We start from the raw sequence: 14,897 nt of genomic DNA, 5'->3' as shown, positions 1-14,897 counted from the left end.
ATATTTTTTTTCTCAAACCAGATTTTAAAAAAACATTGAAGAACTTTTCCTGGAGTACCTTCTTCATAATTGACTCTGTTCCATTTTGAATATTTAAAGGCATAAATTTTCCCTTAGAACCAGCTGCATCTTTCACTTTTTCTTCATCTTGCTGAAAAAATATAAAAATCATTCTTAAGTAATTTGAGGAGAATAAGACTTTTAACACATTAGCTTAATGCTTCTCTTCGCCCTTACCTCCCCCCCACCCCAACAACTATCCCCTTATCTACTATTCACTACATCCACCTATCAACCTTACCCAATTTTTACAAACATCACCCAATTTTCTCTACCTTCACCTCCATCTATTTATAATCAACCACTTTTTAGCCCTTGTTGTTCATTATACTCACTCCTTCAGTCATTCCCCATCTCAAACCATCCCTCACCTTCCTCATACATTCTTGCAACCTCTACTCATCCCCACTCTTCCCATTCACCTTCTTGTAGTTCAGAGCTCAACCTGACACTTCATCACCACTATTTTACCTCTCTTCCCAGCCCAACCTCAGTTACTTACACCAACTCTTCTATAGTAGGAACAACTTTATAGTCCTCTACAAGAAACCTGTTCTGTTCTTGTATCTTTCATATTTTAACCTCTCATCACCTAGTATAAAGCCTACTCTCTCTCTCTCTCCATTGTAGCACCACTCAGTTAAAAAGGAACTTAGCCTTGCAAACTGCATGGCAAGCTCACTGGTACTGGTGCCACAAAAATAACATCCAGTATGCTCTGTAACATGGATGATATTAGGAAGGGCATTCAGCTGTAGAAATCCTGCCAAAGCAGACATTGAAGCATGATGCAATGCACAGAACTATCAAATCCTATCAAATCATCCAACCTATGCCAGTATGGAACATGGGCATTAAAAGATGATGATGATGATACAACTCAAACAAGGTATTATTTTCATCAGAAAGATTTCAACTCATAAAAGGTTTTAAAGTATCCTTGTCTTAAGTTAATATCTTCCATATTTTAAATTCAATATACCTTAGGTTTATAAATGTTCAACAGGACTGGAAGGGTGATGGTAGCAAAGAACTATATAAAGTAGCTAGATGCGAAGCCAGAGGAGAAGCAGAAAGGAAGTAGCTTGCCAATGTTCTGCAGCATGAGGACCAGTGGCTTGAGGTGTTGCTGTTTGCAAAACAATGTGTCAGGGAAAATCATGTTGTTGGAGAGAAGTGCATTCACATGGATGATGGTTCACTTGCAGTTGGTGATTCTGCAAAGAAAGCGGCTTTGAAGTGCCACTATGAAAGGCTGCTAAATGTAGAAAACACATGGGAGAAGAAGAATATGCCTAATGTGGATCCAACAGATGGACCAGCTATCTGAATAGACAGTAGCTTAGTAGATAAAGCAATTAAGAATATGAAGACAGGGAAAGCCCCTGGTCCATCAAGAATCACCACTGAGATGCTTAAAATATCTGGTGGAGTGGGATATGGTCTAGTTACTCATATAGTTAATTAGGTAGTCCACAAGGGAGTCATACCTAATGACTGGTGTAGTAGCATTATAGACAAATGCTACAAAAGTAAAGATGATGCCTTAGACAAAAATAATTATAGAGGTATCAAATTGCTGGACCAGGTCATGAAAGTTACAAAGAAGGTCAACTAATTAGGTAGAGAGTAAATCTAGATGAGATGCAGTTTGGTTTTGTGCTAGAGTGAAGCACCACTGATGCTATACTCCTGGGAAGGCAGCTGCAGGAGAAGTAGTTAGCTGAAATAAACCTTTGTACTTGGCTTTTGTTAACATGGAGAAAGCCTTTGACAGGGTCCCTTCACTTCCTTATGTAGAGGTCAATGCGGAAGGGGTAATGAGCAGTTGGTGAGAGCTGTACAAGCCATGTACAGGGATGTTGCCGGTAAGGTGAAATTTGGCAACAAATATAGCAATGAATTCAGTGTACAGTCCACCAAAGATTGGTTCTCAGCTTTCTCTTGTTCATCAGAGCTCTCCAGGTCATAACAAAGGAATTTAAGTGGGCTACCCTTGAGAGCTCCTCTATGCTGATTATTTTGTTCTTATAGCTGAATTACAACCAGAACTAGAGAAGAAATTTTAGGTGTAGAATCAAGGTCTGGAATCAAAGACCAAAGACTTAGTAAATAGGAAAACAGATAAATCACAAATCCTTTCAAGGAGATGGCACTGCTCGATATGTAGAACAAATGTAGGTAGAAACTCCATATGGTGTACCTTATATGCAAGCTATGGGCACATAAAAGATGCAGCAGTATAAGATGAAGCTTAAGATGAAAGCGACAAGCTGGCAGAAACGTTAGCATGTCAGGCGAAATACTTAGTGGTATTTCGTCTGTCTTTACATTCTGAGTTCAAATTCTGCTGAGGTCCACTTTGCCGTTCATCCTTTAGGGGTCAATAAATTAAGTACCAGTTACACACTGGGGGTCAATGTAATCGACTTAATCCCTTTGTTTGTCTTTGTTTGTCCCCTCTATGTTTAGCTCCTTGTGGGCAATAAAGAAATACGATGAAGCTTAACAGAGAAAATAGTCTTTGTGTGTGGCAGATGTGCAGGTACAATGAATACTAGAAATGTACTGAAAATAGATTTCCTCAAATGCTTGTTAGGATACATAAAAGTAGTAGATAGCTTCTGTTAACTAGATGACCAAGTCAGCAGTGAAGGACGAAGCTTTAAGAGCATAGCTACTAACATAAGAATGGACTGGGCAAAGTTCAGAGAACTTCTACCTTTGTTCATAACAAAAGACCTTTCCCTCAGAGTAAAAGGCAGATTGTATGATGCCTGTGTGTGAACAGCTATGCTATATGTCATGTTTCAACATGGGCTATGATTGCAGAGGATATGCAAAAGCTTGAAAGAAATGAAGCTACTATGTTTTGCTGGATATGCAATGTCAGTGTGCACATAAAACAGAGCGTAAGTGTCTTGAGAGAAAAATTGGGTATGAACTTTGGTTGTTGAGTCTCATGGAGGCAATGACAAGTGACTGAGGCTTCTGGTGATTTGCTGTAGTTGAGGAGACACATCAAGCTAAGTGCAATCATGGTTGTGGCCAGTGACACATAGAAGGCATCTATGCCAGTGACACATAGAAGGCATCTATGCCAGTCACATGCAAAAGGCACCCAGTACACCCTGTAGAGTAGTTGGTGTTAGGAAGAGCAACCAATCATAGAAACCAAGTCAAAACAGACTGAAGCCTGGTGCAGCTCTCTGGCTTACCAGCTCCAGTCAAACCATCTAACCCATGCCAGCATGGAAAACAGATGTTAAATGATGATGATGATGATGAGACAGAAACTCAGTTGAAGTATTTACTAACCTGAATAACAGTATTTTTAATAACTGTGTCTTGAGTTCCTGAGTCACTTTCTTCCATTGCTGAGGCACATTCATTTAAACTGGACTGAGTTGATGAAGATAATGAGATAATACTAGAATTTGGTGATAAAGAATGCTCTTCAGATATTGAATTTGTATGTGAAGAACTACTACACTCATTTTCAGCTTCGTTTTCTATTTTTGCAGCTATTTCCTTATTGTGTATTACTTGAACAGGCAGAGTATCATTGATCATAGTATTCTGTGAATCTATTTCTATAGATTCAACATCAGGATGAACAACTTTAGCAGAAGAGTGATTTGCTCTACCATCTAATTGGTCCTTTTTAGCAACAGATGGATTGCAGTATTGCTTATGTGAATGAGGATGTGCTGAGTAAGATGATGAAGATGGCAAGGAAGATACTGCTTTAGCTGTTTTATCTGGAGTAGGTGGTAATGGTCGACGACTGAAAACAGACAGAATATGATTTTTAATGCAGAATATTAGTAATATAGTGCTTGATAGTAAAGACAAGGCAACAGCAACAAACTGATAAAACAGTTTAACGTTAGCATGTAACATACTATGCCACACAACCTACCTTGATACAGCTTCAGTATACAATCAGAGGTGAAAAAAAGAAATCTTCTACTTCTACTCTAGTGATAACAGGCTAAAGCATGAGCCTTCTTTAAAAAGGACAGAAACTTTTCAATGTCAGATTTCAGAACTGGGTTTTCCTCCAAATTCAGGCATGTATATGGAACTTCTAGCTTCTCAACCACCAGTATTTTACTCTCCACCATTATAATTGGTATCACAGTCATAAATATCACTTAGGACTCAAAAAGCTGGTTTCACAATGCAAAGATGACAAGAAACAAATTTTCCTATGTACATATAACACATCAAACTGTCATAAGCATTATTCTCAAATGATTTAGTTTCTATTCCTGATAATCGAATAAGCTGTGACAATATAGATTCAAGTTCTACCAGAAACTCAATGAAATGCCTTCAGAAAATTTAAATTCATGACCCATGAGCAGGTGCTCCAATATAATATTTATTTGGTCATTTTCATTTTATTATTTCAGTGCAATCATGTTTTCATTTGTCTAAATCAAGTCAGTTTAAAGGTAAAATGAATTAACAAGCAAGCATGTATGCAAGAAATACAGGGTGACATCAGTGTAAATGACACATTAAATCTTAAGATTAAGCAAGTCAATGAAGCCAATGAATCACAGAAGCCTGTAAACATCAACTTTACATACAAATTTACTTGTTTTTTGACAATAAATCAATATGCAAACTTTGTTTGTTTGATGGTATTTACCTTTTACGAGTTTCTTCCAAGAACAGGGCAATGTTTTTTTTTACATAACTCATTCGAAGAAGTCTGCTGACAGATGGCCGCCTGCTTGGATCCTGGTGAAGCATGTTCTGTATCAACTGAACTAATTCACTGCTATAGAGTTGTGGCATTGGCGGTAGCTATAACAATAAATAATTCATCATTTAACAAACAAGAGTTGTTGTAATGTGTGGTGCATGAGAATGTTGGAGCTCATGGTAAAGTATTTACTTTATTATTATCTCCCTTTGGTCATGACCATCAAGTGCAACATCCTTGATATAGTGTTAATCTTTTAGAAACAATATCATTTATGGCTAAAAAGAAGTGATATTCTCTGTTGCAAAGGTCACGTCAGTATGACTTCATTGGTTTGTTGGTATTGCTATGCTCCTTTCTTTGTACCTGCTTTTCTGCCACAACATCCAACATCTTTTCTCACATGTTCAGACAAAAGTTCAGGATACCTCTCTATTTCACTGATAAGATTTAACCTCAAATGTAAATGGAATCTGCATACTATAAAATGTTTGGTTGATGCTTTACTTGTTCCATTGTTCCAATTTACTGCTTTTATGAGAAGGATAAGTCATTGACTAATTGATGCAAAGGGTGAAAACTGAAGTACAAATATTTTTATACATTTACATGAAGTTAAATATATGTCTGGTCATAGAGTGACCAATAGTTTCACATCCATATATGATCCACTGATGATCTATCTATCTGTCTATCTATCTATCTATCTATCTATCTATTTATCCATATATATATATATATATATATATTACCTTCCCACTGAGAATCTTGAAAGCTAAAGAATTCATATCTCTTGCATTGAAGGCATGTCGTAATGTAGTCATCTCGTATACACAGCAGCCTAATGCCCAAACATCAGACTGCAAGAAAGAAATTACAAATATAAAAATTAAATGGAAGTTAAATAACAGTTTGTCTGTATGCAACTACATGGTTAAAATACATGCATGGATACAAGAATAGGTTTTTAGAATATTTACTAGAATTAATGACCTTCATCCCACCTCATTAATATTCTCGCTGATATATAGTCCATTTTCTTTCTTCATAATACAAAGTCTGCATTCAGCTGAAGCAATAAATAGCCATTCAAACTGCTCATTGCAAGTTAACAAACTGTGAAACAGTTTAATAGCAGATCCCACTTCCTTTTTGCTGCACATCAATAATATAGAAGGTATGTGTTTACGTGCTTCTTTTTATTTAACCCACAAGGAAGTTTAAGCTCTAATGAGGTTCAGTCAAAAGCACAAACATACAAATTAGGCTATCCACTAATCTGCTAGCTTGATTCATGATTACTTTGAATGCAACTGATCTGTACTGGTCATTAGGGAAGAAGGATGGGTATATCTTCCTTGAAAGTGGTCAAGAAACTGTGAAATAGTCCATCAGGAGATTCTCTTACTTTTTTCAGTGCATCAAAAGTATAGAAGGAATGTGTTTACATTCTTAATTCTTATTTAACCCATAGTGAAGCTCTATTTAAATTTGCACAAGTTCTTCGGATTTAGTGATACAAACATTTAATACTATCATTACTCATCCTAACACTACCATTATGAACATTACTGACAATAATACTAAAATTAAAGGCAACAACGTGTCAGTGTGCTTTTTTTGTTGTTGGCACTCCATCGCTTACGACGTCGAGGATTCCAGTTGATCCAATCAACAGAACAGCCTGCTCGTGAAATTAACATGCAAGTGGTTGAGCACTCCACAGACACGTGTACCCTTAACATAGTTCTCGGGGATATTCAGTGTGACACAGTGTGACAAGGCTGACCCTTTGAATTACAGGCACAACAGAAACAGGAAGTAAGAGTGAGAGAAAGTTGTGGTGAAAGAGTACAGCAGGGTTCGCCACCATCCCCTGCCAGAGCCTCGTGGAGCTTTAGGTGTTTTCGCTCAATAAACACTCACAATGTCCGGTCTGGGAATCGAAACCGCGATCCTATGATCGCAAGTCCGCTGCCCTAACCACTGGGCCATTGCGCCTCCACATCAGTATGCTTATACTGATGCTATTACTGACGCTAGTAAGATGGTGAACTTGCAGAATCATTAGCATGCTGGGTGAAATGCTTAGCAGCATTTCATCCATCTTCATGTTCTAAGTTCAAATTCCACCAAGGTCGACTTTGCCTTTCATCTTTTCTGGGTTGATGAAATAAGTACCAGTTGAGTACCGGAGTCAATGTAATTTTACTTACTCACTCCCCCAAAATTGCTAGCCTTGTACCAAAATTTGAAATCAATATTACTGACACTAGCATTAGTGACACTAATATTATTGGCAATAACATTACTCAAAGTAACCATTCTGATAGTAGCATTATAGACACTGACATTACTGACATTAACATTATTGACACTAATAATACCCCTTTGGCATTCAGATTACTCTGTCAAAGGTAATGCTTATATATTCACATCATTTTGAATTAATCATTATTCTCCTAGCTTTGAGATTTCAATGATGTGATTGTTTATTTTTAGAATGACATTGTAAGGTAGGTGTGAGAGACCAAATCTAGTTGGTTTGAACAAAGCAAGTAGAAAATTTGGGAAGGATATGGCCAGATTAAATGCTAAAGGGATAAAGACAAAAATATTATTGATGCTAACATTACAAATATTAGCATAAGTGATACTGACATTAGTGATGTTAACATTGCTGACACTTATATTACTGATACTAAAATTATTGATATTAACATAACTGCTTCTAACACTATACACAATAAAATTACTGAAATTACTAACACTAACATTATGTAAAATAACATTACACATACTAATTTTACTTACAATGATGTTCATTGTAAGTAAAATTAGTGTTGCCAACTTAAAATCAGTGTTTTCAACTTAAAATCAGAATTTTATGCTAAATTTCAGTAGAAAAAATGCTAAATATGATTAATTATATCAAAAAGCTTAATTTTTATTTACTTTCTTTAATTATATTCAGCATTGAAAAACAATTTCTTGAATTTCACTGATTTGATCACTTTCAGCTGCAGTGCCTAGGTCTTGAGGTGAAGAATACTGATTCAAGATGCAGGGTGGCCAACTTATAAATGGAACAGTAAAATCTGCAGAAATCTCAAAACTGTGTTCTGATATAAACCTGGAAACATCATATTTCACTTCCAATCTTACATTCAATATCTATTGGTAAAACCACAGATATAACTACAATACTTGAAAAAAAAAAAGTAAGTAGAAATATAAAGGTGGAGACCCCTGCCACCCCTGTATTTCTATACAAGATATATAATCCAAAACAAGCATGAAAAACACAGGCCTACTTGTCAAACTGAAAGTCAATCTGTCATGATAAAAACTAATCACTACAGAATAAAGCATTGTTAGGACGATTTCCATGCTTTCATTCTTTGTAAATATATTTATATTATTGTGTAGTGAGTTCAGGTGCTGACATGAGTTATCTTCCCCACCTCCTCCACCGGCACCACTCTGTATCCAAGTCGGGGGGGGGGGGGCTAGAAAAGTTCATAACTTGATAAACTTCCTTTTGATAAACTTTCATTTGAAGCTTCAAGAAAGTGAAAGAAAAATTCAACAATAGCTCATAGTACTAAAATTTGGCTATAAGATACATTAACAAAAGTAGAAAAGGAGGAAAAAGAAGAAAAAAGGGTAACTACTGTGGAAATATCATGATCAGAGAAAAATGCTAGATAAAATTTTAAACCTGCTATATGCTAGATTCAAAAATTTTCTGCTAAATGCTGAAAAAAATGCTAGATCTAGCATAAAATATGCTAAATTGGCAACCCTGTCACTGATACTAACATTACTTACACCAACATTAGTGGCACTAATTAGTGATGCTAACATTAAGAACACTAATGATACTGACAATTCTAACATTAGAATTACTCACACTAATATTAGTAACACTATAAATACAGATATTAACATTACTGATACCAACATCACTGACACTAAAATTTCTGATAGTAACATTACTCATACAAATATCATTGATGTTTACAAAAATAATACTAACATTACTGACATAAACATTAACACTAAAATTAGTGACATTAATTTAACTGCATTACAGATACTAACATTACCCATCCTAACATTTCTAACTAATGTTACTGACACTGACATTCCTGTCATTAACATTAGTGACACTAACAATACTAATTCTAACACTGCCAACACTAACATTACAGATACTAACAACACTGATGCTAACACAAACATTACTGATCTTAAAGTAAGTGATAACAACATTACAGTCACTAATGTAATATTCATCACATTAATATTCCTGACACTGATATTACTAATATTACTGGCATAAATATTAGTAACACTCACATTATTGACAATAACATTAACGTAAACCCTAACATTACTGATATTAACATCACTCATACTAACATTACTGTTGCTAACATTCTTACACTAGCATTTTTGATGCTAAGACAACTGATTCCAGCATTATGAGCAGTGACATCATTGTCAATAACATTACTGGTACTAATGTTACTGACCCTAACAATACTTATTTTAACATTACAAATACTAAACAGTATCATTCTAACACTAACATTGACAATAACTTTAATGATTCTAACATTACTGATACTAAAATTAGTGACACTAATATTGCTTAAACTAACATTACTCACTCACATTACTGACACTAACATTTATGAAACAAATGTTACTAACATTATGCGCACTAATATTTCTAACATTAACATTACTGATACTAACATTAATGATACAACTAATGTTGATACTATCATTACTGATACTATATTTAAATAAACATTAATGACACTAACAATACTGACACAAACATTACTAACATTAACATTACTTATACTAGCATTACTAACATTGAAATTACTGACACTAAAATTATAAACACAAAAATTACTGAGACTATAACTATTGATTCAAATATTCTCTTACATCTTGGCACAAGGCTAGCAATTTTATTGGAGGATGTTATTCAATTATATCAACCCTAGTACTTGACTGGTACTTTTGTTGACGCAGAAAAGATGAAAGGTAAAATTGGCCTTTGTAGGATTCGATTCTAATATTACTTACACTAACATTACTACATGAATATTACAGATACTGACATTACTGCCATCACCATTAATCATGCCAACAATTCTGACAATAACATTACTGAAATATAATTTTACCTATAATAACTTTACTGAAGTAACATTATTGACATTAACATTACTTGCTAACTACTATGTTAGTGTTGGTAACACTAACATTCCTGACACGGACATTACTGTCACTAACATTAATGATACTAACATTATTCATCTAAAAACTGCTTCAAAAAGTTTCTACATCCTACAAATATTTGTAAAACATATTTGACTCACAACAAAACATGCACACACACACACATGGACAGACAGACAGAGACACAGAGAGATAGTGCAGGTAACAAATGGGATTAGCATGATGGTGCTGAGTCAAGTTAAAAAGTTTGTTTTTCTTTTTCAAGCAATACTATACACATATCACCAACCTTTTGATTGTAGGGTTTACTAGAAAAAAGTTCAGGACTCATATAATATGGAGTACCAATCAGTGTAGTTGCCATGTCACTTGAATTCTCTAACACTCTAAAATAGAGAATTGAAGGAAACGTTCGTTAGCAACCACAATTTCAGCAATAACACCAATATAAACAACAATAAAACAGAAGATAGAACATGACCTGAGTTATTTTATTTTCTTCATATTGTATGGTTCATTTTTAGCAAAGATGGAACAAGAAATTCCTCAAAGATTTGCATGAACTGTTAGATTATATACTTTCAGGAAAGTGGTCCTCCTAAACACAACTGAAGCAGAGCTACATCTTACATAGTAATATGTGAGTCAACCTGCACAGCAGACAAATATATCGAGGAGGCATCTAGTCTTGTTTTGATACACTAGCCTCACTTTGATACAGTAGACTTGTTCTGAGACACTAGCTTCGTTCTGAGCTACACGGCAGAAACTCTCATTCCTGCCAGGTTTCGGTCAAAGACAAATGTAAATGTCTTCTCTGCAGCTCCATGCGCAATCTCCCACATGCGACTCACATGTCTATTCACCTCAACACAAGATATATGATTCATAAACAAAGATATTTTATCACACAAACATTCTCAAAATGACTGTTCTCTTTACACACATCCATACATACTGTAATACAATTATTTTATGTTACTTCTTTTAGTGCAAAAGTAAAAATCTAAACTGTTTTTGTATGTAAACACATGTTTTTGTATCATACTACATGCTTCCACCACAAAAGGTGAACACAGAATAAACAATATATTCATACACAAAAATGTCTTATGGTGATTCATACTAACTGTTTTTCCATTTAATAACATGCACTTGAACAGCCAACAACAGCCACTATAAAATGGTGACCCAAGTAGCAGAGCTACACAACCATTCAACCATTAAATGGGAATGTTGTACATTTTTGTTAGATCAGATGAAGCATTAAAATTAATATATCTCGTCTAAAACAAATTACAGCAGATAGTATGGTTCGAACTGAAGCTCTCAATAGTGACCAAATGACAAATTATCTTGAATATTCATTTATAACATTCAGACATTACTGGATATTCCAGTCAAAAATTTTAGTGAGTTCTTTAAAGTGTAATATAATATTGCAGATATTAATGAAATGATGGTGATGATGATAATGACAAGGAGGAGAAGAATGATATCTTTATTCACACAAGGTTTTAAGAAATTAAGAATAATACAAGGATGAAAGGTTTTGCATCAAATAAAAAGAAGGCAAAATCAACAAAAATGAGATAATAAATTATAAACAAAAATAGGTTCATACAAATTCCCTGATTACTCTATTACATAAAAAGTTTCAACAGAGTCATCTCCCAGTTACTTACCTTCTGTTTACAGCCACATAAGCTTGCTGTTCTTACCTATCTTTCATAAAACACACTGGAAGGCAGTGTCTCTCTCTCCACTCATTTTCTTCTTTAGTTGATACTTGACTGGACAGGAAACACATTATCCTTAACACTTAGCTATATTCACCACACACACACACTCTTTCTCTCTCTCTCTCTCTCTCTCTCTCCTTTGCAACCAGGCAGATGAAAACTAGCTTACCTTCCCTTGCTAGCAGGCTTCTGTCAAGTACTTCTGTGCTAGCAGAACTTATCCTGAACAGGCAAAGTACCTGTCACACCAAGAACTTGGAGAAAATGTTCATAATTTCCCCCCAAGTCTTCCAGAAGATACTTCTCAGACTGCCTACACTAATGCTCAGAATCATGCCCAGGCCATTGTCACTCTATTAACCCACCCAGAAGAGTTAACTTTCTCCTGACCATGTTGCCTAACCGATAGAGAGTAAGTGAATGCCTGGCAACATTCCAGATGCCAAACTCCAATTTTGGTTTATATTGATCCAAAAATCTCAACAGGAGATTGAGTATGTCAGTACATGATCAGTCTCTGCATTTCAAGCAGAGTGTATATTGGAAGCAGACGGCTCTTCAAAATGGTAGAAATTGTCCCTTCCACACAAAGTAAAAGAGCATAAACTTCAATCTAGTCAGGTGTTTCTTCGAATAAGATATAGTAGTCATATAAAAATTGGCAAAAATGGCTAATGCATATTAGCCATTTTTGCCAGCCTTTCAAGGACAGCTTACCCTCAACCTAACTCAGAGTAAGACTTCCCACCCAACTCACAACCACTTCCCAGTTTTTCTCCTCCCAGATGTTCAGTCTGAACCAGACCCTGAATTTCTTACCAAAACCTTCTGTCCAGTGATAGAAGTGGTTGCTGGCCAGCATGAATTTACCAGGTGCTGAGTTGCAAGCCTACCAACTCAGTCCAGATGATGTGTGCCACCATGAACACTTGATACTCTCTCAAAATGACAGCAATCGCTTCAATTTCTGAAGTATCCAAAATCATGAGAGTAATGTCAGCTTCATATACAGATATGGTTCTCTTAGGTTGTTTCTCAAAGTTTTCAACTTCAACAACAATAGCTCCAGTTCCAAAACATACATTGAGGAGGAGAGGAAGCATTCTTGATGAACTGAGTGCATGATATAAAATAACTCCAAGTTCTGGTCATTTAGTTTGACTGCCAAAGAGATGAGCCTGGACATTTTATCAAAACAAGACTGAAACTGGCTGCTCTTAAGACAGCTGTCAGGTTAAACTCATCATCACCACTTAACGTTTGTTTTCCATGCTGGCATGGGTTTGATGGTTTGACAGGAGTTGGCAAATCAGGCTGCATTTGTCTGTTTTGGCATGGCTTCTACAGCTGGATGCTGTTCTTAATGCCAACCGCTTTACAGAGTGTACTGGGTGTTTTTTTTTTACATGGCACTAGCAGGGTTGTCAAGTAGCTTGCAAGACAAAGATCTCTCTGCTAAGGGAGGGGGTGGAACTGAGGAGAGTAACTGTTGAGCCAGGTGAAAGGTTAGAGTATATAATAGAGGGACAGAGATAGTTGTCTTACTATAGAGGGGATACTTGGCTACCACAGTAGGACAGGGAGAGGACAGAGAGTTAGAGCAAAGGTTCTCAACCCATTTTGGCCAAAGGCCCCCTTTTGACCCTTGGAGTCACAAATGGCCCCCTAGAAAATATTTTCATTTTTCAATATACTATTTATTTTGATATCAGCAGATAATGATTAAAAAATAAAGGACGTCATTTTACATATGTGCTCGTATGCAACTGGGAGTACAAATGTACTAACTGAAATGAAAAAAAAACCTCAAAAAAAGCAAATGATAAATGGTCTTATGAATGAAAGTTTGGTAATTTTGTTTATTTCCACAACGCAACACTTATGATATCAACATGTTGTCTATCACAAGAGTGCTCTTTGGTACAAGTAAATGCCAATGAAATCATTTCAAACCTTTCTGATTTCCCTTATCAAAGCAACTAAAACTTGTGCAACAATCTGACATATAAGTTATTGTCACCTGGAAAGAGGATTTTTTATGCTCAAGAAAGAGAGTGTATCTGATAGAAATTGTTGAAGTACAATGTACTTCATATGAGTAGCAAATTGTGGAGGATGGTATTCACTGTACTTGAATCTAGTTAGTTTGAGTCACAAAATCATCCCACTTTTAAAATGATGTAAAAAAATCTGAAAATTTGTCATATTAAAACATTCATTTCTTATTTAGGATCTAGTTTGTTTCATTTACAAAATCTACATTTTTTATAAGTAAGTAAAAAATCTGAAAATTAGTTATCTTGATGCAGTTTTCCATGCTTCTTCCTATGAAGCCATGAACTTCTGGAGAAAAAATCTGACACAAAATTTTTTTTGAATTCGTGGTTTTAAAATACAGACAGTCCAAATCTACCATTTGTTTCTCTTTATAATTTCCAAATAATTTTTTAAATTCTTCAAAATCAAAATTGTGTAAATGTGTGTGCCAGAAACAGTAGTTGAAAATTAAGGAAATAGATTTTTGGGAGTCTCTTATTATGACTGACTTTTATTCCATTATTCTAATATCTTCTGAAACTTATACATATAGGCATAGGAGTGGCTGTGTGGTAGGCATGAGAAGCTGAGTGCTGTGAGGGGCCAATTATGGCCGAGGAGGTGATTGAGGTACTGGGCAAATGCCCCGGGGAGAAGTCGCCGGGTCTCGATGGTCTGCCTTACGAATTCTACAAAAGTATGCCAGACTTGTTCGGGCACCTGCTGGCCAGCGTCTACGCCAATTGGCAGCAGAACAGGAGAATTCCCGAGTCTGCGAGCTGAGGGGTGGTGACGTTGATCAGGAAGGACCCGAGCAAGGGGGACGAAATAGGGAACTTCAGGCCCATAACTCTGCTGAACACAGAGTTAAAGATTTTGGCCAAGGTGCTAGCGAAAAGGTTGGTGCGGGTCGTGGACGGACTTGTCAGGGAAGCGCAAACATGCGCTATCACGGGCAGGACGATCCATGACAATCTCCACCTTATATGCTACTCCTTAGAGAGGGTGGAATAACTTTCTTGCGCAGGGGGGGGGGGCACTGGTACATTTAGACCAGTCTAAGGCTTTCGATAGGGTCG

The 14,897-nt window shown here is 36.0% G+C and overlaps 1 protein-coding gene across 8 annotated transcripts in view; it reads right to left on the bottom strand.

Annotated features, from left to right (window-relative positions):
• LOC106872580 (serine/threonine-protein kinase Nek4) overlaps window positions 1-14,897 on the bottom strand; it is a 216,828-nt gene that overhangs the window by 126,037 nt on the left and 75,894 nt on the right. For 6 of the 8 annotated variants that reach the window (XM_052967281.1, XM_052967282.1, XM_052967283.1 and 3 more), the window contains 5 exons: window positions 10,329-10,425; window positions 5,530-5,637; window positions 4,721-4,878; window positions 3,379-3,847; window positions 59-151 (listed from right to left, as the gene is read on the bottom strand). In XM_052967281.1, coding sequence (XP_052823241.1) covers window positions 59-151; window positions 3,379-3,847; window positions 4,721-4,878; window positions 5,530-5,637; window positions 10,329-10,425 — 925 coding nt within the window. The remainder of the gene's footprint in view (window positions 1-58; window positions 152-3,378; window positions 3,848-4,720; window positions 4,879-5,529; window positions 5,638-10,328; window positions 10,426-14,897) is intronic. The other 2 variants (XM_052967279.1, XM_052967280.1) reach the window with 2 other exon arrangements.

This window comes from Octopus bimaculoides, chromosome 4 (genome assembly GCF_001194135.2).
Source record: "Octopus bimaculoides isolate UCB-OBI-ISO-001 chromosome 4, ASM119413v2, whole genome shotgun sequence".
NCBI classification, from domain to species: domain Eukaryota; kingdom Metazoa; phylum Mollusca; class Cephalopoda; order Octopoda; family Octopodidae; genus Octopus; species Octopus bimaculoides.
This window is presented reverse-complemented; position numbering and strand designations above follow the sequence as displayed.